A 22,505-nucleotide genomic window follows, 5' to 3' on the forward strand; every position below is an offset into this window, starting at 1 on the left:
AAAGATTTTTTGAATAAGCTAGAATTCATAAAGGGTGAATAAAGTTGCACCCGAGATACTATATGTATCAAATTCATGTTCAGTAAGGGAATAACAGAGCTGGCTTTGAGCAAATTGTGATACCTTTGCTTTGAGAAATTGTGATACCTTTGCTGAGAAATTTGAGTAAAGAAGATTAGACAAGTCTCTGTAAATGTGACTGATCAGTTTTAAATTATTTTTTCTGCTAAATCTGCTATACTAGTGATGGCGAACTTTTTAGAGATTGAGTGCCAAAACTGCAACCCAAAACCCACTTATTTATTGCAAAGTGCCACATTCCTCTGGCTTTCTAGGCTCTAACGCTAGCAAACTCTGTGCTGGGGCAGCGGCACGCATACCCACAGAGAGGGCTCTGAGTGCCCCCTCTGGCACCATGCCATAGGTTTGCCAAAACTGTGCTATACAATTATTTATTTTGGAGAACTACATTCTTAAAGGGGGAGGGGATTTTATCAATAACTTAGAAAAAATGCAAATAGCTTAGATACACAAGTTGCTTAAATATATGATAGTTTCACATTGGCCTGAAGCTGGAATGAGCAAATGGCAGTTTTTGGATCATGTGTGCCTGCCTAGGCCATATTTGCAGCCTGCAAAGATACTCACACTTTCCCTACAAAAATAGGAGCTACCACCTGCAAGCCTCTAGAAGGTTCTGCTGTTATTTCACCACATTTTGGGGGTGTGTTGGTATCTCCCTTCACCATTTTTTAAGCTTGTAGAGGCCTTTCTTCACCCAATATAGGCCTTTTTTCAAAGCAGGAAGTAACCAGAATAGAACATCTGATCTCTTCCTGGCTGGGAAGTAGTTCTCTACAGGCCTGAAAAAAATGAGGGATGACGAAAAAAAATTGAAAATGTGGCAAAATGGCGAGTAGTAATTTGCAGGCAAAAAACAAGGTCCATAATTAGAGAGGGGTATGGGGATTAGAGAGGTGCAGCACTCTTGGCCCACCCGTCCTAAAGAGACTATATTTTCCTCCAGGAACTAATTTTCCACAGCAATTTTTTTTTCCCGATTTTAGATTGTAGTTTAATACTAAGTGATAATGGTATATGTTCTGTTTTTGGTTTGGTTGTAGATGATGAAAGCTATGAACAAGTCCAATGAACATGTACTAGCAGGTGGGGCATGTTTCAATGAGAGGGCAGACTCTCATCTTGTATGTGTGCAGAATGATGATGGGAATTACCAGACACAGGCGATCAGTATTCACAATCAACCAAGGAAAGGTGAGAGTTTCTGCCAGTGGCTAAATCCTACATTCTCTCAGTGCAGCATAAATAGCAACAGGCAGTTACACTGTGTTAACATTATGTACTCCCTATATTGAATCCCACCATTGGGCAACCTATGAGAAATGGTGAATGTGCATAACTGTCACCAGATTGCACAGTGCAGAGTTTGCAATGCAGAGAGGCTGCATGCACATTGGCACACTGTTCTAGATATATTGTTGCACATCTGCAACTGTTCCACATGTGAAACTCCATTTCTACCACCATCTGCTGGATACATTTGTTCCACATTTTAAAAAAACCAGCTCCAAATATAGCATAACTTATGCTTTCATAAGGATTCTGGCCAATGTGCATTTTTTTTATACATTGTGCATTTCTTGCATAATTTTCTTATTGTTTTTTCCCCCAGTTGCTATAAATCTCTCATTTTGTAAGTGCATTATAAAGAAGTCTCAACTTTCTGATGAGTGTCATATAGTGGTGAGAATAGAGACTTGAACACACTTTTCTGAATTTATCATAACTGGAAGATTTTGTGTAAGGATGCTAATCATGTGGCTTCTTGCCCCATTTTAATGACCATTTTTCATGTTTGCTGCCAAGCAATATCCCTGTTCCTGTGCAATGCCCAATTAGCCTTCCTGGCCAAATATTGTTCAGAATGATGGAAGTTGCTGTCCAACACATGTGAAGGTGGGGGTAAGGATGGTGCAAAATCAGGATTCCTGATCCTAGCTTAGTTGATTAACCACACTTTCTGAGATCTAGGTGCCAGTGAGAAGTTGCATAAATTCAGAAAAAAGGGAGAGAGGTGGAGCAGTGTATAAAATGCATCATTTGATGTTTGCTATGATTTAATTTTACTTTTGGACTCAAAACATTTCATTTGTCCTCCAGTTTCAGCTGTTGGATCAATAGATCACCACTTCTTTCTTGGCAAGTTTACTTAGCTGAACTTTAAGTTGTAGAGGCATGTAGAAATTTGGCACTTCACAAATGTGCTGTCTATGACATAAGAGATGTCCTTTGTAGAGACAATTATTTTAGTATGCTTTTTTGATACTCGTCTGTCTATTGCTAGACTAAGAGTATTATGCATCCTATGAAAACCTTTGTTAACAGATGAGAAGTAGAAATCTGTTACCAGCTTTCAAAGGCATCTCCATGTGAACTACACTGCTGAAATCCAACCAGAAAACTAACTCTTGTGGATGGCTCTGATCATCAGCATATGGGGCCATTGCAGACACTTAAGACATTTTTTTTGCTCCAGAACTCCTAAAGAAAGTCATAGGTTAAGAACCTGCTTTTGGGTGATCAGACACATGTGATATTTAGAATTTCCTTCCAAAAAGAAAGTCATGGGCTGTAGGCAAAAGTGAGTAACCTTGAACCAGCTCTGTCATGATGGTGGAAACAAAATGGATTTAACTCCTCAGCTTGTTGGATTACAACCACATCATCGTCATTATGAAACTGCACTCCAGTCTGCCTTTTGCTTACCTTGTACTTCTTGCTTTCTCCCTACTATTCTATAATGTTTACATTATAATTAGGAAGGAGATCTTTATAAAGACAGCACAACTTGCAAAACCCATGTTACTTGAAATTGGGTTTTCTTTTAATACTTCACCTTGTCATGGGGTTTCATCTGGCTTAGAAAATAATTGCTTGAAAGAGGAATGGGCAAAGTATTCCCTCCCCCAACTTTGTTGTAGCCCTTAATTTCTCTGGGTTCATGAGACTGCCCTTTTTATATTATTATTATTATTATTATTATTATTATTATTATTATTATTAACCTTTATTTATATAGCGCTGTAAATTTACATAGCGCTGTACATACAATCTTTTAGTTAGACGGTTCCCTGCCCTCAGGCTTACAATCTAAGAAGACATGACACAAAAGGAGAAGGGAGTGGTGGTGGGGAATGGGATCAGGTCCAGCAGTTCTTCTCCACCTCCGAGGCCTGGACCATATATTTATATAGTTTAAAAAACTGATTTTCCACCCCCAGAAGCCTCCAGGTGTGGTATTTGATATTTTAAGTAGGTTGTGTGGGTCCTCTACAAGGTTTAATACCAAAATATTTTTTCCCAAAACCAGAAGGGGACATTTGAGCATTTCAGGTTTTGCTTAATCATTTCTGGCAGGTTTTTTTATTTTTTTGGTCCCAGGAGTGTCCCAGGGGAAGAGTCAACCTCCATGCCCTCTACAGTTGCCTGCCCCTGGCCTAAAATAAGCTTTGTTCAAGCATTGGGTATTAGTAGCTGCATAAATTTCATCTGTTGTCATTTAGAGGTTGCGTATCCTTTATCCAAAATGCTTGGGACCAGAAGTGTTTCAATTTTAGTTTTTGGGGGGATTTTGGAATATTTGCATATACATAATGAGATATTGAGATGAAACCTAAGCATAAACATGAAATTCATTTATGTTTCATATACATATAGCCTGGATGTAATTTTATACAGCCTTTAAAATAATTTTGTGGACAAAACATTTCTGTACATTGAACCATCAAAAAGGAAAGGCATCTCTGTCTCAACCACCCATGAAAAAAGTGTTGGATTTTGGAGCGGTTCAGATAAGGGATACTCAACCTGCATCTCCTGCTCATGTAATTCTGGAACCTGTGTCATGCATACAGTATACATTCATGTTTTTTTCACTGTTGCAGTGACGGGGGCCAGCTTCTTTGTATTTAGTGGAGCTTTAAAATCTTCTTCAGGCTATCTTGCAAAATCCAGTATTGTAGAAGGTAAGATTTGAGTCAGCTTTCATCAAGAGCATGTACCTTTTCTATGGTAGAACACAGCTTGGGTGGTAGTTAGGACTTACATTGTTAACAAAACATCACGTTTCTATCTTTAAACTAAATACTTGTTCAAGTAGAACTTTTTAGTGTCACAGACCACAACTTCAGAGAAACAGAAAGGGAAGGTAAGTATGCACCAGAATTGGCTCTGGTGCTGAGAATACCTGTCAGTAGGGGAAAATTGTGACACTGCTGCTATCCTCTGCAGTTACTTTTCTTTCCTGGGTGTTTTAGTTGGTCTTGTATTTTACTTTGTTCTATTGTGTTACTGGATATTAAGATTTTAACCTTTGTTTTGTGAACCATTCAGAATCCATTACTATTGAACAGAATAGAACAACAATTTTTAAAGGAGTCAGGTACTTACATTTATGATGGTTATGTAAATTTGGCTGTAGCTTTAAAATACTTCATTTGTGAAGTCTGAAGAATATTGAAAGAAGTCACAAATTAGGGGTAATTGAAAAAAGGGGGGGGGCTTAAAATTAAGTTGTAATACTTTTGCAGCCAACATGTTGCAGTTTAGCTTACAGTATGTAGGTGCTACAGTAACACATTTACTGGGGCACTTGGAAAATACATGGCTAGTGGGGAGTGGAGGTGGGATTGTGCTATTCCACTTTTGCTTGATGTTGCTAGTTTTGGTTTCGGGCCTGTATGTGTGGAGCCCATAACACAGTGGCCTAAACCACAGATGCATTGATTTGCTAATATGCAGCTTGTGTACATTGGGCTGGGCATGATGTGGCCTTTGGACTGCATGTGACCCCAGAGCTGTTTTTGTGGGTCCCACAGGGTCATAAAAAATTCAAAAACATTTTCCCCTTCAAATATCAGAAGGATGTGAGCATTTTTGTCTCATTTTTGTCTACATGTGGAACAGATCACACCCGAGATGCTTTATTTTGAAACAGGAGGTGAACAGAAAAAGATGTCTGTTCACTTTATTGTTTGTTTTTTTAAAAAAGTCTCTCCTGTGCCTAATATGCCCCAAATGTGGGTGGGGTAAGACAAGGAGAAAATGCCCCCATGCCATCTAGAGGATGTTTGGGGGCAAAAAGTTTTGATTATTTATTTATTGGAGGAAGTGCAGTACAGAGTCTGCCTTCCAAAGTCTTCTGGGGTGCTAGTACTCCCCCCTAGCCTTCGTGATTGTCCAAGTTGGTATACACGTAAGCCCCTAAGGGAATGAGGAACCCAGAACTCACAATCCGAATCCCCTACCAAAATTTTGTCGTTGAACCTAGATGGTTACAGTATTTAATTTGACCTGATATGTGTTGTTGATAACCATATGTTTGATCTCTGGTTTAAGAACGTAGCTTTGGGTTGTTTTTAGCAATTGTGTTTTTTTTCTTACCTAGATGGTGTCATGGTCCAAATAACAGCTGAAAACATGGACTCCCTGAGACAGGCTTTGAGGGAGATGAAAGACTTCACTATTGCTTGTGGTAAAATAGATGCTGAAGAGCCTCAAGAGCATGTGTACATTCAGTGGGTAGATGACGACAAGAACTTCAACAAGGGGTAATATAGCAGTATCCACTTAGCATCTTTTACACAAGTTTATTTGGTTTTTGTTTGTGGTCTGTGACTCACACAACTGGGTTATCCTGCACCTGCATATTGTGTCTTTTGGAGCACACTATAGCATTTAAAAGAGTCTGACAGCCCGATATAAGGGACTCCCGCTGAAGCCCCCAGATGGAGGATAACCCAGTTGTGTGAGTTCAGAGACGACTACTTGAAGAACTGCAATTACAGGTATGCAACCTGTTCCTTTACTTTCTCAGCTCATAGTGCATTTTGTTTTGGTGAAAGAGCAGTTTCCCCTGCCCATGTTCTGACTGCATCTTATTCGCAAGTCCTGATGGACAGTACATTTCTGGACTAGCATCTTCAACCAAACTGATGAAACACACTGGCTGACCTGATGGTCCAAATGGGCATGTTTTTATCCTTCAGACTGGATGCTTTACATTTTTCATGAGTATCCTCTTTTTCCCCTATTACATTACCCTAGAAAGGACTAATAATGTAACATGTTGAAAGTTAACAGTATAAGAGCCAGCCTATTCTCGATAATTGCATGGCGATTATTTACATGACTTTCTACACTAAACTTTTGGTGTATGAAATCATATGTACATCAACCTTCTGAACTGAATATAAATGTAGTGTAGAAATGTTGTGAGAAACTAGCAATAGCAGCTACATTTCTATACCCCTTCATAGTGAACTAAGCAGTCTCTAAGTGGTTTACAATGTATAAGCTAATTGCCTCCACTCACAACCTTTTGGCTGTGAGTGAGTGGCTGCAGTACATGCATTTAACCACTGTGCCACTAGAGATGGCAGGGAGTGTCACTGTACTCCCTACCATTTGTAATAGACTGCATGTGTGAAGCACAGAAGTACAGTGGTCCCCAAACTCATGGAAACAATGACATCCTATTCTATCTATATAATAGTACTTTTCTACACTATATGGGATTGGAGGATAATGAGAAAGGTTTCCTGACTTGGCCATTTAGAGAGAGAGAGAGAGAGAGAGAGAGAGAGAGAGAGAGAGAGAGAGAGAGAGAGTAGCTTTCAGATATACAGTAATGGCTTTGTAGTGTCCACAACATTACCCTAAAATTGTTATATTACAATTGTTATATTACAGTATTACAGTATTGTAATAATTCTGAGGATTGTCTTTGGCTTTGCATTGTACAACTTTGAACACTAGCCTTTTCAGGAATTCCTGATCTGGGTACAATAAGCACATGATGTTAAGAAATGTGCTAGGGCTATTCCTTTTTCATCACCCCAGGACATGGAGGGTAATTTTCCAAAGCAAGTCTCCACTCTACATGATCTAGATTGTATGATCCGGATTGTAGAAAAATCAGGGTTCAAGTTTATGTGAAGAACTTCCATTGATAGAAGCTGTGTCCTCCAGAGTGTTGCCCTCTACATGGAGAAGTGCTAGCATATTCCTCCATCTCTTGTTTTTACAGTATAGATTAGAAACATTGAATAGAGCCAGCATTAACACCTGTAAAATTTGATGTGATCCAGAATGTGTATATACTCAAGATTCTATTATTTAGGTCTATGAAAAAGCTTCCCTTCATACATAACCAATTTAATGGTTCAGATTACTGTATGTCACTTTCTTCTGTGATTACATTTGTTTAGATGAATGGGCTTGTTTCACATTGTCTTCAGACCTAGATCTCTAGTCTAATTAACTAGGCATTAGAGTTAAGGAAGTATTCTGTTAACAAAGTTGTTTAATCCTTTTTTTCTAGTGTTGTGAGTCCCATTGATGGCAAATCTATGGAGTCTATCACAAGTGTGAAGATATTTCATGGCTCAGAATATAAAGCAAATGGGAAGGTTGTTAGATGGACAGAGGTGAGAAAATCAAATGGTTTTGTACATTACAGAAGGGCTGTAGCATGAATACAACTTAGCATGATGTAATTCATCTAGTTGCGTTGATCAAAACAAACTTCATCCTTAGCTACAAAATCTACTTAAGGGAAGCCAGAAAAGGACACACTTAACATCCACCAAACGTTCCAATGTTAAATGGGAATATATTCCTGGAGAGTCTCATGTGGTTTCTACCTTTCCTGGAATGGCCTCAAGACTTTGCCAACATGTATTGTTTTATCTTTACAAGTTAACAAGCTTACCTTTCATTCAAAGATGCTTTGTTGTCTCAGGTGTTACCAGCCCTTATTGGTCACTTTTCAAAATTATTTCCATTATCTACCTTGATGTATTTATTGGTCAACTTGCACTAATTATTCTGGATGGGTTTTTTCCCCTCTCTGCCTTTCTTGATGCTACTAGCATGGTTAGAAGCTTCACATAGTTTGCTTGTTTTTTACTTTTAAATATAACCAGCTTTTTGCTTTAGTTGTGAAGTAAATGTTGAACTGAAATACAATCTGCTGAATATTCAAAATGAATGAATTAGAAAAATTGCTTATTATTTCCTTGTGTTCTCTAGTTGTAAGACTAATGTTATAATGCAGAAACAGACTGTATATATGAGTAATACATGAGTACTTTTTTTCTCTTTAGGTTTTCTTTTTGGAAAATGATGACCAACATAATGGCCTAAGTGATCCAGCAGATCACAGCCGGCTGACTGAAAATGTGGCTAAGGCTTTTTGTTTGGCCTTGTGCCCTCACTTGAAGCTGCTGAAAGAAGATGGGATGACCAAGTTGGGTCTCCGTGTTACGCTTGATGCTGATCAAGTAAGTAAAAAACAAGCAAACAATTTTGGTAGCAAAATTACCACTTTTGTAAGGGTAGTTGGGTAAACTGAAAGCATAAACCACTTCTCCACATCCTTTTGATCACCAACATGGGCTTGGACCCAGATTAGTAACTCCACGAATGGCTCTTTCTGTTCACACAGTGGGTGGCTTAGTTTGTAAGCCTGAGGGCAGGGAAATGTCTCATTAACAAATTGTAAGCCAGGGTATTATTATTATTATTATTATTATTATTATTATTATGCTCCCCCTTGGAAGAGAGGGTTGTTTCTGTATGGCCTCTTTTGTTTCTCCAGAGTCTCCCCCACCAGAGCAGCCTTTTAGGGGAGAACATCTTTTGTCCATGTTAAATGCTACTCTACATCCAATCCATTTCAGCTTCTAAGTATTTAATATAAAAGATTTTTCCAGTGGTACCTTAGAATCTGTTTCATTAGGTAGAGCGTCCTATCCTTCTGGTGCCAACAGACTTTTCATAAGCTACTATTCCTTTGGCATGTTTGCAATCTTAAATTCAAATAGTGAGCTTACTATTTGGCCTCAAGACTGGGAATGGTATTACTGATCTAAAGTAGTGCTGGGCAAATGTGGAAAACAGGGAGCCACTTTAACCTTTCCTCTGAAATCCTGGACTGCTGCACTGCCACCATGAAAAAAAATATGGGGCCTACTAAACCTTGTGAGGCTGTATGCAGTTCATGGGCTACACTTTGCCGACCCTCATATAAAACATACTTTTAATATCTAACCAAAACTGTGGGGTGAAACAGACTGTCCCAAAAGGGTGGACTGGGGTTACCCCAGAGCCGTAGCAAACACACACTGTGGCCCCAGTCTGTTCCGCCGGCAGCCCAAATAGGAATGGAAAAGATCAGCTCCCTTTAGGGCTGGTTTTCAGCGCAACTTCAGGATGCCTTCTGGGCATTCTGGAGGCATGAGTTGTTAAAAATCAAGCTGCTCCTGGAGCAGTTTGAAACTGCCACCGTCTGATCACCCAGTGCAACTTCTGGCGTCTTGGGGGCGTGTGCTATCAAAACAACATGCCCCCAAGCCGCCCGGAAGCCGGCTTTTCTGGGCAATCTCTGTTCAGCTCCTAGGTGGTCTATAATTTCTAAGATGGTGTGTATATTTTAAAGTACTGTATAACCCACAATTAGATATTTTAAAAACTTGGCTTTTTATGAAGAGTAGTGGATCTGGAACTAATACTTCTCTCTATATTATTGGCAGTGCCTAAATTTGGGTTCTGGAGATCTTCCTATAAACAGAGTGAATTCAGTAGGAATTTCTGCAACTTTTATATCTATTTCTGCGATCTAATCTAGTCTTTCTAGTCTGGAAAAAATATTGGTCTTTCCCTGTGAAGGTCAGGTAGTTCAGGAAATGATACGAGACTACTATTTTGGGCTTAGTGTTCCATGGCTAAATATTGAGCAAATTTCTTTATATTTCAGTAACTGGTTGTGTAATTTGCTTTATTTGATACATCCAAGTTTGTTGCCATGCTTGGATTGGCATGTTAGACATCTAATACACATTTTCTAAACAGAGGTTTGTTTGGGCCTAAATGGTAAATTTGGGATGAAGAAGTGTACCAGCATACTCCTTTTCTGCAAGATGTTGAAGATGAGAAATATTGGCTTGTACTGTAACTGAGGAGAATTTCCTCTGCAGAAGGTCCAACACCACCCCTAATTCCATGATATTTATATCATGGACCCCTTTTTTGTTTCCTTCATGTGAAAACAACTGATGTTTTATTATTCATTCCTTGCAAAACATTCTTCTCAGTGACTATAACAGTATCTGTATTTGTGGTAGAGGTCCTCCCAGTGTCCATTTTCAATATTGACCTGCTTTTATGTTTGTTTCATCCTTTGATTTTTAAAGAAAGTTAAATACTGGGGTTTTATTACTGAACATATAGTAAAACACTGTTTCCTTTTTATTGTGCTTTTTTGTAGGTTGGCTATCAGGCTGGGAGCAATGGTCAGCCCCTGCCTGCTCAATACATGAATGACCTGGACAGTGCCTTAGTTCCAGTAATTCATGGAGGGGCATGCCAGCTGAGTGAGGGCCCAGTGATAATGGAGCTTATATTTTATATTTTGGAAAACATCTCATAAGAGGACTTCATTTTCTGTTCCAGCAGCAGTTCTGTCTGAATCATTTGCACTTTAAAAACTGGAAAATTAAGCTTTTTGTTGACACTATTATGTGGGGTGTGGGTGTGGGCGTGAGAACAGTTGCTCCATAATTCTGAATCGTCTATGCATTCGTCAACAAACAGGATCAGGGCAGCTTCTATACTTCAAAATGGCTATGCTATCTTTGCGGTTAATATACTTCTGTTACAGATTAGAAACAAATAATGGTCATGTTTTGAAACAAGTGTGGTCATGTATTCAATGCTGAAACAGGTGCAGAGATCACTGGGGAGTAAATAAAAGGAAAGAAAATGTCAACGTTTAGTGTGTTTAGATGAACTTATTATGAAGAAACAATCAAGACCTCCATTCTGACCTCATTATACTGACTGCCGTTTATGGTTATTTTCTCTACACATTAAAAATGAATCGTTTACATTATTTTGACCAGGTTATTGGTCAAAGTACCTCCAAGGTAGGTTGGGATATTCTATATAGGTGTACAGAAAGAAAGCAGCATGACTGAGGGTACCTTTTAACGTCTGCCCCAAACAAAACAGCAATCTCTCTAAAAGCTGTATGTAAATTAAGCTTGCAGTTTTGTGTGTATAAATAGGATAGTTTTACCTTCTTTTTCTTTGACTGTGAAACTGTCCCCACTTCAGACTGATAACTTGGCAAACATCTGCCATTGTGAATTTTGAAAAAAACAAAAACAAACCTTTTACAGGCATGAGAATTGTTTGCCTTAAAGAGCAGTTACGTGAAATTGCTGTTCTCTTTCCAGCTGGTCCTGCTTTTTTAAAAATGGGAACATCCTTTCCTGGTTTTCCTGATTGGTGTGCACTGTACTTACATCAGCCCTCCCATTACGCCTGCACTTATGTAACACTTTATAATAGCAGCACCACATTAAGCTAGCCTATGAGAACTATAACAATTTGGTGGCTGTTGCATGTTTTGCTTTCACTTCAGGCTGGAAAGCTTATGCTCCGCCTTCCCAAAAACTGACATTCACCAGGAGGGCAGCTTGATCCATCTTGCTGCAGCATATGAAGCTGGCAAGGACAGTAAGCAAAAGAATGCAAACACATCCCTATTAAATCTAGTTTCTATCCCTGAGAATCCCATAACTAGTGGAAAGAGCTGTTCAAAGGGAAGGCAAATTTAGGCTTGAAGCAGACAACTGCTGCCATTAAGATTGGTTGTCACACATGTAGAAAGGGATAATAGATTAAGTGTTAAATACAAACCTAAAAAGTAGAGCAGCAGGGGCAAGCTTGTGACCCTTTAGTGGAAAAGATAGATAGCAATTGTTACAGCCCTTTTCCTTTTTTTAAGCAAGCAAATGTATATAACAACCCATTTGTGAGGCACACAAACCACAAAGAAAAATTATTTTTTCTCTGTAGGTAGAGAAGTATAGTGAAAATACACAAAGCTCATTTTTGAGCCAGTTGCTACTGCTTGCCTGTGATTAGTAAAATCCTTGCAACACAACCTATTCTAAACTGCAATTAAACCTTGAAGGACACAAAGGTGTTAGATTGGGTACCCAAATTGAAGGCTAGACAAAATCAATCTCATTTCTAAGTACAAAATGAAGTTCTGCTGAATTAATTGCTGGCCACTTGGTCTGAAAACAGCTCTTGGGCCATGTGGAACCTGCAAAAGGTGCTGAATATTGTTTCATGGTTTGGGTCAGGCATAAATAGACACCAGTGAAATCCTTTGCAACACAAAGGATTCTTAGCAGTTTAAAGAGACTTGTTTCCTGTGTTTCTTTTTCTTGCATATAAACTCAAATTGCTTTTAGGATTTCCTTCCTTTTGTGACAGCACTGAGTTATCTGGTAGACTCTCCAACATCTATTTAAATTTGCAACTTAGCTGCAGTAGTTTCCAACAGATACCATCCTAATTTCACCATAGAACCAGCTTTTTCAGTAACTTGGTTTTGCTTTAAAGTTACTGATCTAGGGAGAAAAAAACCCTTAACTTTTCTTGTTCTTTTCCCCTGCAGAAAACCATTTGTTTGGGTTATGTTTGTGCAAAATGCTATTGACTGACTGGTTTGCTTCAACCATAGCCTTTAAAATGACCTTAAGATTACCATATTGTTAAGAAATGAGTACTTGTTTAAAGAAAAATGTACTTTTAAAATTCAGTTAACACTGCAAAAGACTGCATATTATATTTTTATTTTCAACATGTAGTTTTGTATATTAAATTTATTAAAATTAAAAACTGAATACTGTATTGTCTCCATCCACTTAAGACAGAAACATATGTTGTCTGCTATGGCAGACTTAGGTTTATGAAGCATTTACTGTGAAAATCTTTTGCAACTCTCCTGCCATAGCCCATGAAACTGGAATAAAGGCAGGCAATTTTGGACCCCAGGCTTTGTGTGTTTCACATGCTATAAAACAGGTAAGAATCTCTTTGTTACCTTTTCATTTAAACTATTAAGAATCTCAACTTCCTGAAATAAAATCAAAATGCTGTGACTCTCAAACTCTTTAAACAGTAGAAAGCTTTAGTTCTGTTTTAGCTGAAAAAATTAAACAAGTAAAATGTGTTCTTAAGTTAGTGATTCTCTGTCACACATGATACAGACCCCTTTCAAAATACTCATGCTGGTGTCATTCTAATCTACAGTAATTAGAATAACAAGGTAGATGGGAAGAGATGTAAGCTCAACAAATCCTTTGTTGTAGGCAGTGTAAACAGACATACAGGCTGTTAACAGTAATAGCTGTTTAACTTAACTCCTCTGTAAGCAAGAATAGAATTTATTCCATAGCTAGGAAATGCACATTCTTATTTGAAAGTTACATGATAATAAACCTCTACTTCTGCAGCACATTTTTATATACCACTACTCATTAAAACAACACTTTTTGTCAGCTTCTGCAAACATGCTCTCTTTGCATGTCAGCAGTCAGTTAACAAATCACATTCATGTAGTACTAATATTAGTCTCAAGAACGCTTAAGATAGATCAGTCCATCTTTGTGCATCAGTACCTTAATTCCTAATAGTAGACTTACAAAGCTTACCAACTCATACTATATGATAGTTATGAAAATAAAGATGTTATGTTCAGTAGTGCATTCATTGAACGTCTTTGGTGCTTGCAGAACCTCTCATGTCTATAAAGTCCATTCTGCAGCTTTTTGCATTCCTGGATCTGTAAAGATGGAATATAAATTGAAGATGGTTTTAGTGGTGTAGTAGGAAAGTGCAAAACTAAATATTGTAAGAGCCAGTTGCATAGTGGATTGAGCATTGGACTGCATCTCTGGAGAACAAAGTTCATACCCCCACTTGGGCACAGAAACCCACTGGGTGACTTTGGGCAAGTCTCACACACAACCTCAGAAGGTGGCAAAGACAAAACCACCTCTGAACAAATCTTTCCAAGAAAACCCTATGGGGAAAGTTACACCAAGCCATCCAAAAAACATTTAAGACTTATTTTGAGATGCGACCAGAATTTTATTTACTAAACATGACTTCGGTTTTGGGAAGGGAAATAGAAGGTAAATATTGGAGGCTACTATTGTATATAGTGACAGCCGCGAGATTAGTCCTGGCTAAAAATTGGAAAAACACCTACCCTTGAAGAATGGTCACAAAAATTGGTAGAATTAAAGAAAATGGATAGATTGGCATTTTTGATTAATAACAAGTGTATGGAGAGATTACAAGAAGAATGGCTGCCAGTACTACAATACTGGGAAAATACATATAACATCAAAAAAGATCTATTGATATGAAATTAGTTATAGAACCTATGTATAGACCAACATGAAAAGAATATAAGAGGCTAGATCCACCAAAGAATCTAATGCCTTATGGAAGTAATGAAACTTAAGTTGTTTCATTTGAAAGAAGTGTATTGAGGATGTGCATTGGCTACCAGCCCAGCTTAAGCTCTTGTTGTTACTTTATAAAGTCCCCCAGAATTTGGTACACGGCTACCTTCTCCCTTACAGATCCAACTGGCCCTCAAGTTCATTTACCCTACTGGTAGTGTCACTTACTCTTAACATCTGCTTAGCAGTTGCTCAAAAGAGGGCATTTAATGTGATGGCATTTATTATACCAAATGGTTTTTTTTCTTTTTTCTAAATATTTGACATGTTGCTAAGCAATTCTTAGTCTAGATGCATATTGAAAATACATTCATTATGCGATCTTCTCTGGTTAGTCTAAGCAAGCATCTATTTCGTGGATCTCACAAAGAGCATATGTTTATTTGTGTGTATATTCTGTTTTATTAATGTACATCACTTTGTAATTTTTGTATTTAAAAAATAAAGAAATGTAAAACAGAAAAAAAAGAAAGAAAAAACCCCATGACAGATTCACCTTAGAGCCACTATAACATGGAAACAACTTAAAGGCACACAATGACAACAAATGTAATAGTAAGTGGAAACCTAGAATCGATTCTCACTAGTACACTATCTTTGTAGCTTTCAAACATAAACTTTATTAGATGCTATGCATGAAACGCTACTAAGTATGAAATTTTAAAGGTGAATTGATTCCAGTAATTGTTTAAGGATAAAAATGAGGGCCACAGTTCTGTAACAAGTGGGGCCAGAGCCAAAAAAGACCACGAAGTCATCCGGCTGGGCCCCAGACCCTTCCCCAGGCAACAGCACTCTGGAGTATCGCCCTTGGACCTTCCTTCTTCCCAGGTTTTCCAGCCCCAAGAGAGAACCAAGGCTCGCGGTTTCCATCGCCCCCATCAGGCCTGGACAAGTGCGTCCAACTGCCCCATCTGTCATGTGCCTACAGACGGATGGATGAATGGAGCCAGATGCACTTGTCCAGGCCTGATGGGGGCGATGAGAACCATGTGCCTTGGGCCTCCCTTGGACCTGGAAGACTTGGAAGGAAGGAAGGTCCGAGGGTGGTGCTCCGGAATGCTGCTTCCTGGAGGGGAGGTTCTAGGGTGCGGCTTTTGGTTCCGGCTCTGCTGAGGCTCTGCCGCTCTGCATCCTGCTCCTCCAGGCCTCGTCATGCCCGCTGGGCCACAGGAGAAGAACAAGGAGTTGTAGAAGAAGGTGAGGTAGGCTTTGGGTGATGGAGAGGAGCCGGGTCCCAGAGTATCCCTCCTCCTGGGAAGCGGAACTCTGGAGCGCCACCCTTGGACCTTTCTTCCCCTCAGGTCTTCCTCCTCCTCCTGCTCTTCCCGCCACCACTGCCTCCTCCTTCCTCCTCTGCCTCCCCCCAAAGGCTTGCCATCTGTGGATGCTGGAATCTGTGGATGGCAAGTCTGCAGATACGGAGGGCCTACTGTACTTTGCTTTTTATCAGAAATGTATTGTTTGATTATCTTTTTTTAAAATAGTCTTTATTAAATAGAAACGTATTATTTGATTATCAAGTTGAGACAGCTTATGCCAAGTAGTGGTGTATATGGAAAACACAGATGTTCTTACCTTAGATAGAATTAATGTTCAAGGACCAACCAGTTTTCTGTAACTGTTTGAAGATCTTGCCCATTAAGTGGCTCCCTGAGTCTCACTTTTACTTCTAGTTTCCCGCCAGTAGGCTTCCGACTATCTAAAACCTAAACAGAAATATGTAAAACAGCTTCAATCCAAAGAGCTATGCAACTGGCACTTCGTATTTTCTCTAGCTGCAAGCTTTCCAAAACTATAGATATTACAAGTACAACTTGCAACAAAAGTTCCAGTATAAAGTTTCCTGTTTAGTATAAGAGGCTGCATCCTCACACTGATGAAATAATACAGTTTGTCACTGCTTTAATCGCCATGGGTCAGTGCTATGGAATTCTGGGATTTGTAGTTTTGTGAGTCATTTAGCCTTCTCAGTCAGACAGCTCTGGTACTACAACTAACTGCTCTTCCCAGAATTCCACAGCATTGAGCAATGGAATTAAAGCAGTGTCAAATGAATTATTTCTGCAGTGCGGATGCAGCCCTAGTTACTCATACCATCCTTGGGGATACTGCTTTTCATTTAATCTCCCACATGGTTTCCTTCTAACCTACCCAGTCAAATCAGGATTTCCTGGCCACTGAGCATAGTGAATCCTCACTAATTTTTTTTTAAAATGTCACCAGATTTTTTTGGGTGCTTTCTTGTGCTTGGTGGATGCTCAGCCACATAAGCAACAGCACTCATGGCTAGACACTGAAAAGAAAGGGAAGGACAGTACTGAATAAAGTGCAGCACAAATTTAGAAGGTGCTGTATAGCAAAAGAAGCTTATGGTTTTCACTTGGCCTGTTTGTGAACAATATCTTGACATTTTGGGGCATTCTCTGAAGATGCCAGCCACAGATGCTGGTGAAACATCAGGAATAAACTCTTCTAGAACATGGCCACATAGCCCAAAAAACCCACAAGAAACTATGGATGCCAGCCATGAAAGTCTTTGACTTCACATTTTGGGGTTCATTTGTACATAGGTACCAACTTCAGTTTTTTTTTTTAAAAAAATGAAAACTGCTTCTAGAAAGCTTTAAATATATGTGTGGGTTGTGTCTAAGTCTTCTAGTGCCAATATGGCAGCTAGCCATAGCTGCCTAGGAGTAATTGGGCCCCAAAGCCCCTTCCTCCTTTCTGAGAAAGCTCCTAAAAGTTGTGGGAGATGGAGAAGACCCATGTTGGTCTGCACACAATTCCTGTGTTCTAAAAACTGTTTCACAAACATATGTTTAGAAAACTCCAATATGTCTACACTTAAATAAATAGAAAATACCTATGTCAGCACCAACACTGTTACACAGTACAAATCAGAGCAGTGTACTCTGTTTTGTTTTGTTTTTAAAATGAAACAGAAGGCGATTGTGCCAAAATTGCAGTCCTTATATGCCTCACTTTGCTATAGTTCAGTTCAGGAACAAAACAAGCATTTTTACCTCAATGATTTGTCTAATTTCACATTCAGACTCCAGTTTGTCCAGTTTCAAATGTGCTGACCCCACTTGCTTGTCACTTCTGAAAAAGGACCTGGAGATGGAGAAATATCAGTGCAAGAATTAGGTTCTTTTCTTAATGGTGGAAAACTGTAATAGAGACCTAGAGGTATTCAGGATATGAACCTGTGAGAAAGTTTCTTCCCAAAACATTCGCCAACTCCTGGCAATGGATGATAAAGTCCTTTGCTCAACAGAATTCAGTGTAACAAGAACACCACATAGGAAGGAAAAATCAAATGTACTCTGAAGACCCAGGAAGAAAAATAATTACATAGTGCATAAATATAAGATTCATGTATGTCTTTCTTTCTGTTAAAAAAATTGGATGAGTTTAGGGGGAAAGAATGAGCTAAGAGCCTAGCATGCTAGGAATATATTTTGATGAAGATCTTTTCAGGAGCACTGAAAGTAGACAAAACAATACTACTGTGCTTTGTGCAAACTTGATATTGAACTAAAGATTCAATTTAAATAGAGCATACCTAAAGCGCAGTAGTGTCTCACACAATGGCCCTAAAGGAGAGCTTGAAAGTGTGTTGAACCTAATAAACCCGTTCTGTGGCAGCATCCCAATGAGGGGAAGCTCTTTCATAGGGAATTTTAGTTTGATGCAATAATCTTTTATTTGTCTACCCACCCTCATTGTTCCTTTCAGATTTTACTGTTTCTATGCTAGTAGTGATTCTGCTCACTAGAATGTTTTAGAACTAGATCATGTTTAATTCAGTTTGTCACTCTCCAATGGTTTTAATACATTATATATCATCTTCAGGTCCCTCTTAAGCAGAAAGGTGATTTACAAATATTTCCCTCAATCTAGCCATCAATATATTTTGATTACTAAAATGTTTGGGTACGTGTTTCCAGACAGCTGGATCAAATTAATGTCTTTCTTTGGCATAGTTTTCTTCTAGCTTAAACAAACACAAGCCCTAAATTTAAACAATATTTACACAAACTGCCACCCTGTTAGTGGTGTACACAAGCTTTGTTGCTGTGTGCCTTCAAGTGTCTGACTTATGGCAACCCTAAGGGGAGCCATTAGTTAATTGTATTTATTTGATTGATATGCTGGATCCAAGGCAACCTACAGCATTTAAAAAGCAGGATAAAGTTTAAAGAGAATTAAATAGCAGTTCAATTAAAAGCAGAAAATTAAAACAATATATAGTTATCCTTCCACATTTGTGGGGGTTAGGGCAGAGGACACCTGCAAAAGTGGAAAAACCATGAATTTGTAAGGCCCCCCCCCATACATGAATGACAGAGTCCTTTGCTACCAAGAGCACCACTCATAACTCTCTTTGCAACCTTGAAATACATCACCTCCCCCACATTTCCAAAGTCCTTCCACTTTCAAAGTGATGTTAGTAGCTACGGCCACAAAAGATCTATCTTCTCTCCCCTCACCTCCTCATCCTCCTTCTTCCCAGCATCAAAAGCAACACTGTGCCGTCTTCACTTCATGAGACTTTGTACCCCCGACATTTCCAAAGTCCTTCCACTTTATCTCTCCCCCTTAGCTCCCCTTCTAGACAACCAAAAGCATTGCAAGTGAAAGAACTTGGAAACAAGGAGTGTTACTTTTGAGGGAGGGAGGCTGAGGAGGTGGGGGGGGAATAAGGTGGATCTTCAGCAGCAGTGGCTGCTAACATCAGATTGATAGTGACTTTGGAAATAAGGAGAGTGCAAAGCCTGGCAAAGTGAGGAAGGTATGGTGTTGCTTTTGACTGGGTGGTAGGGAGAATGAGGGGCAGGTGGGGCGGGAGGTGTTTTGTTAAACAGCTACAAAACTGCAAATGGTCAAACCCACAAATGTGGAGGGCCGACTAGAAACAGAGATGATCATTAAAAATAAAATAAAAAACTGAACCCTACCACAACCCCTTTCTGCTACAAAGTTTTTAAACCAAAGTCTTGCCTGATGAAGCTGTTAGCCTGCCAGCAAAAAGAAAGGAAAAAGGGGACCAACTGAACCTCCTGGGAGAGGGAATTCCACAATCTGGCATCAGCCCCGGATAAGGCTCTCCCCTAATGTGCCTGTGAATGTTGTAGGACTGAGAGAAAGCCTTCCTTCAAAGTTCTTAAAACTTGGGAAGACTTATACAGGGAGATACAGTCTTTCAGACAGAATGAACTCAAACCACATAGGGCTTTAAAAGTCATAATCAGCACTTTGAATTCTGCCCCAAAATGGACTTTATGCCCATATACGTCTTTTTTTTTATCATTGTAGAGATTGGTATTCCAATTTTCACAAAACCAGTGACTCCCTCTGGCAGCTACAAAGAGCCACTGCTGTTTTCCAAAGGCCTCATGAATGGTGGAGAGCAGTGAAGTGTCTGGTTATGACTCCATAACCAGACACAAAATGATTACATCTTCTGCTGAGACCTGTGGAGGTCCCAGGCAGACCTCATTTTGCATCTATGGTAGCTATGCTTCTTGAAATCCTTCAAATCTCCACCAGACCTGGAATGGCTGTGGGCAGGGAGCTGCAGTGGCTCTACAGTAAATCTTGGGGATGGTGAATGGGCAAAGCTGTAGCAAAGTCCTGTCATTCAAACTACTATGCTATGCTAAGCCATACAGAATTCTGGCTATAATGCACATCTTAATTCTCAGTTAAGCAGGACTGTAGATACCTAAACCACCATTATGCCTTTCTCAGTGCTAAACAGAAACACTATTCCATATTTTACAAATTATTTTGGTCAAAAAGAGATCCTTTTAATGTGCTACTGTAATGCTTATTAATTTATCACTATGAATCACATTGCAAATAAGGGCCACTCTCCTGAATTATGATTTGTACAACTGACTGTAAGATTTGGATAAAATACTGATGGTGTGCTACTGAGGTTGTGTTCAGTTTTATGCTTATGGCTAAGAAGTAAACCAGAAGAGAAAGAAAGAGAGAGAGAGAGAGAGAGAGAGAGAGAGAGAGAGATAAAGGTATCACAAAGAAGGCAATTAGGGACTTACAAGCACATGATGCATAGAGTTGCATACTTTGCAAGGAGGAATCTGTGTTTTACATTACAACTACAAAATGCAGACAGAAGAGAAAATCTTACAGTCCAATGAATTAAAAGATGGCAGTCATTAATCTTACAGAAGTACCATCACAGTAAACACACTTGGTAATATAGATTCATGCACTTTGACAACTATATGGATGCTTCTGCAGAAGCAGCTTTCTTGCCCAAGACAGCATCACTCAATCATTTGGAAGAGCAGTGGAAATTTTCCACAATACCCAAACTGCACAACCATACTTAGTTGACATACAAATATCACAAATAACTCAAAGAAGTTATATCCCTATAAACATTTCTCACAGACTGGTCATTATAACTAAATGAAATACTTAAATTTTTTAGCTTGCACAAAGCATCTTCAAATACAGAACTTTCTAGCTAGAAAATTAGCCAGAAGTAACAAGGCCTTAGACAGTCAGTGTAATGTAGTGGTTTGAGCATTGTACTATGACTCTAAGAACCAGGGTTCAAATCCCTGCTCAGTCATGGAAGCCCACTGGGTGACCTTTGGCAAGCCACACTCTCTCAGTCTCAGAAGAAGGCAAAAGCAAACCCCGTTTGAACAAATCCTATCAAGAAAACCCCATGTTAGGTTTGTGTTAGAGATGCCATATGTCAGAAATTACTTAAAGGCGCACAACAACAACAAGGCCCTGATTTCACTTTGAGGAAGCTACTGAGCTGCATTTCACTGGCATAAATGCTTACCCTTTGTGGAAAATTTCAAATTTAATTCCTTTGGCCTGAATTGCTCTTCGGAAACCTCTGTGATTTCTGTTAATGTTCAACTTAAACAACTGGTCATATTCTGGAAATTCAAAGAAAGATATAAGAGAGACACAAAGCTGCTGAGAGTGTTAATCTAAGACCAAGCAGTGCAAGTGGTCTATCAAACAAGATAATTTGGCATGACAGAATTTTCAAGAAGGGATCCCCCAGAGATGCACATTTAAGGAACTGCAGATCATACCATCTGTTCTTACCATTATGTACAAAGTCATCTTTTTTAAAAAAATTAAATTTTTATTAATTAATATTCTTAATATATACAACACATATCATATTTCTATATATATGAATACATTCCTACATTCTATTACATTCCATTACATTCTATCCCATTCCTTAACATTTATTTTACATCCTAATTCTTCTTCCCATATTCCCTTCAAAATATTTTATTTTCCCTCCTTTATTCTCCATCAACATTTTATAGATTTTACTAGTGAGTCCTTTTATGTTCTCATTTTCTTCCATTTCTCTTCCTTTCTGAATTATTTGTTCGAATTGTGTGTACTTTTTCTTTTCTACATTCCTTTTCCTCCAGTTTTCAATCCATTGTTCTATTTGCATATAATGAAACCATGAAATTTTTATCCCCATAAGTTTTTCTTTTATGTTTCCTTTCTCTACTCTTACATCTATCCAATTTTCTATTCCGTCTATTTTCATTTCTTTTAATTCCTTATCTAACAAACCTCTCAATTTTGGGGAAATTTCTTTTCCATTATTATTGGTGCTATTATTGAATCTTCATTCATTAACTCTTTTTTATATTTACACCGTATTTCTAACATGTACAAAGTCATCTATGACTTAGATCTTTTTTGTTCCTCCAGAAGCAAAGGACCCTTTCTAATCATGAAGCAAAAACTCAGAATACAAGCTAAAGTTGGGTATTTGCAAACCTGTATGTTTATTACTCTGCGTAGGAAATACTTTGTAAAGAATGCACATGATTGACACTAAATTTGCATGGAAAATTAGTGTCATAGATCCCAGACAAGTGCACTGTTGGACATATCAAAGTCCCTAAGAGAGATTCAAACTTGCAGGCTCAAGTTCTACTACAATAGCTACGCTTCAATGGAAGAACACCTAGCTTGCCATGTGCAAGGCCACACAAGCCTATCCCCTGGTTAATTCCACCTTCAAAAAAGATTTCTCAAGTAGCAAGGCTAGCAAAG

General features: G+C 38.8%; 2 protein-coding genes across 7 annotated transcripts in view; one reads left to right on the forward strand and one right to left on the reverse strand.

The window, feature by feature from the left end:
• The window catches only part of ZFYVE9 (zinc finger FYVE-type containing 9), a 58,291-nt gene extending 45,303 nt beyond the window's left edge, over positions 1–12,988 (forward strand). The window contains exons 12-17 of the mRNA XM_089515136.1: positions 1,125–1,275; positions 3,966–4,046; positions 5,468–5,630; positions 7,403–7,508; positions 8,187–8,363; positions 10,349–12,988. Of these exons, the coding sequence (XP_089371262.1) occupies positions 1,125–1,275; positions 3,966–4,046; positions 5,468–5,630; positions 7,403–7,508; positions 8,187–8,363; positions 10,349–10,510 (840 nt within the window). The 3' untranslated portion in view covers positions 10,511–12,988. The remainder of the gene's footprint in view (positions 1–1,124; positions 1,276–3,965; positions 4,047–5,467; positions 5,631–7,402; positions 7,509–8,186; positions 8,364–10,348) is intronic.
• Positions 12,989–13,309: 321 nt separating this feature from the next.
• LOC149316286 (coiled-coil and C2 domain-containing protein 1B-like) overlaps positions 13,310–22,505 on the reverse strand; it is a 50,605-nt gene continuing 41,409 nt past the window's right edge. For 5 of the 6 annotated variants that reach the window (XM_089515137.1, XM_089515139.1, XM_089515140.1 and 2 more), the window contains 4 exons: positions 21,247–21,346; positions 17,438–17,528; positions 15,990–16,120; positions 13,310–13,723 (listed from right to left, as the gene is read on the reverse strand). In XM_089515137.1, the coding sequence (XP_089371263.1) occupies positions 16,001–16,120; positions 17,438–17,528; positions 21,247–21,346 (311 nt within the window). In that variant the 3' untranslated portion in view covers positions 13,310–13,723; positions 15,990–16,000. Of the gene's footprint in view, positions 13,724–15,989; positions 16,121–17,437; positions 17,529–21,246; positions 21,347–22,505 lie in introns of those variants that run through there. The other variant, XM_089515141.1, reaches the window with a different exon arrangement.

Source organism: Sceloporus occidentalis, unplaced genomic scaffold (assembly GCF_023333645.1).
Source record: "Sceloporus occidentalis isolate IW3139 unplaced genomic scaffold, rSceOcc1.0.p SCAF_3, whole genome shotgun sequence".
In the NCBI taxonomy this organism is placed as follows: Eukaryota; Metazoa; Chordata; class Lepidosauria; order Squamata; family Phrynosomatidae; genus Sceloporus; species Sceloporus occidentalis.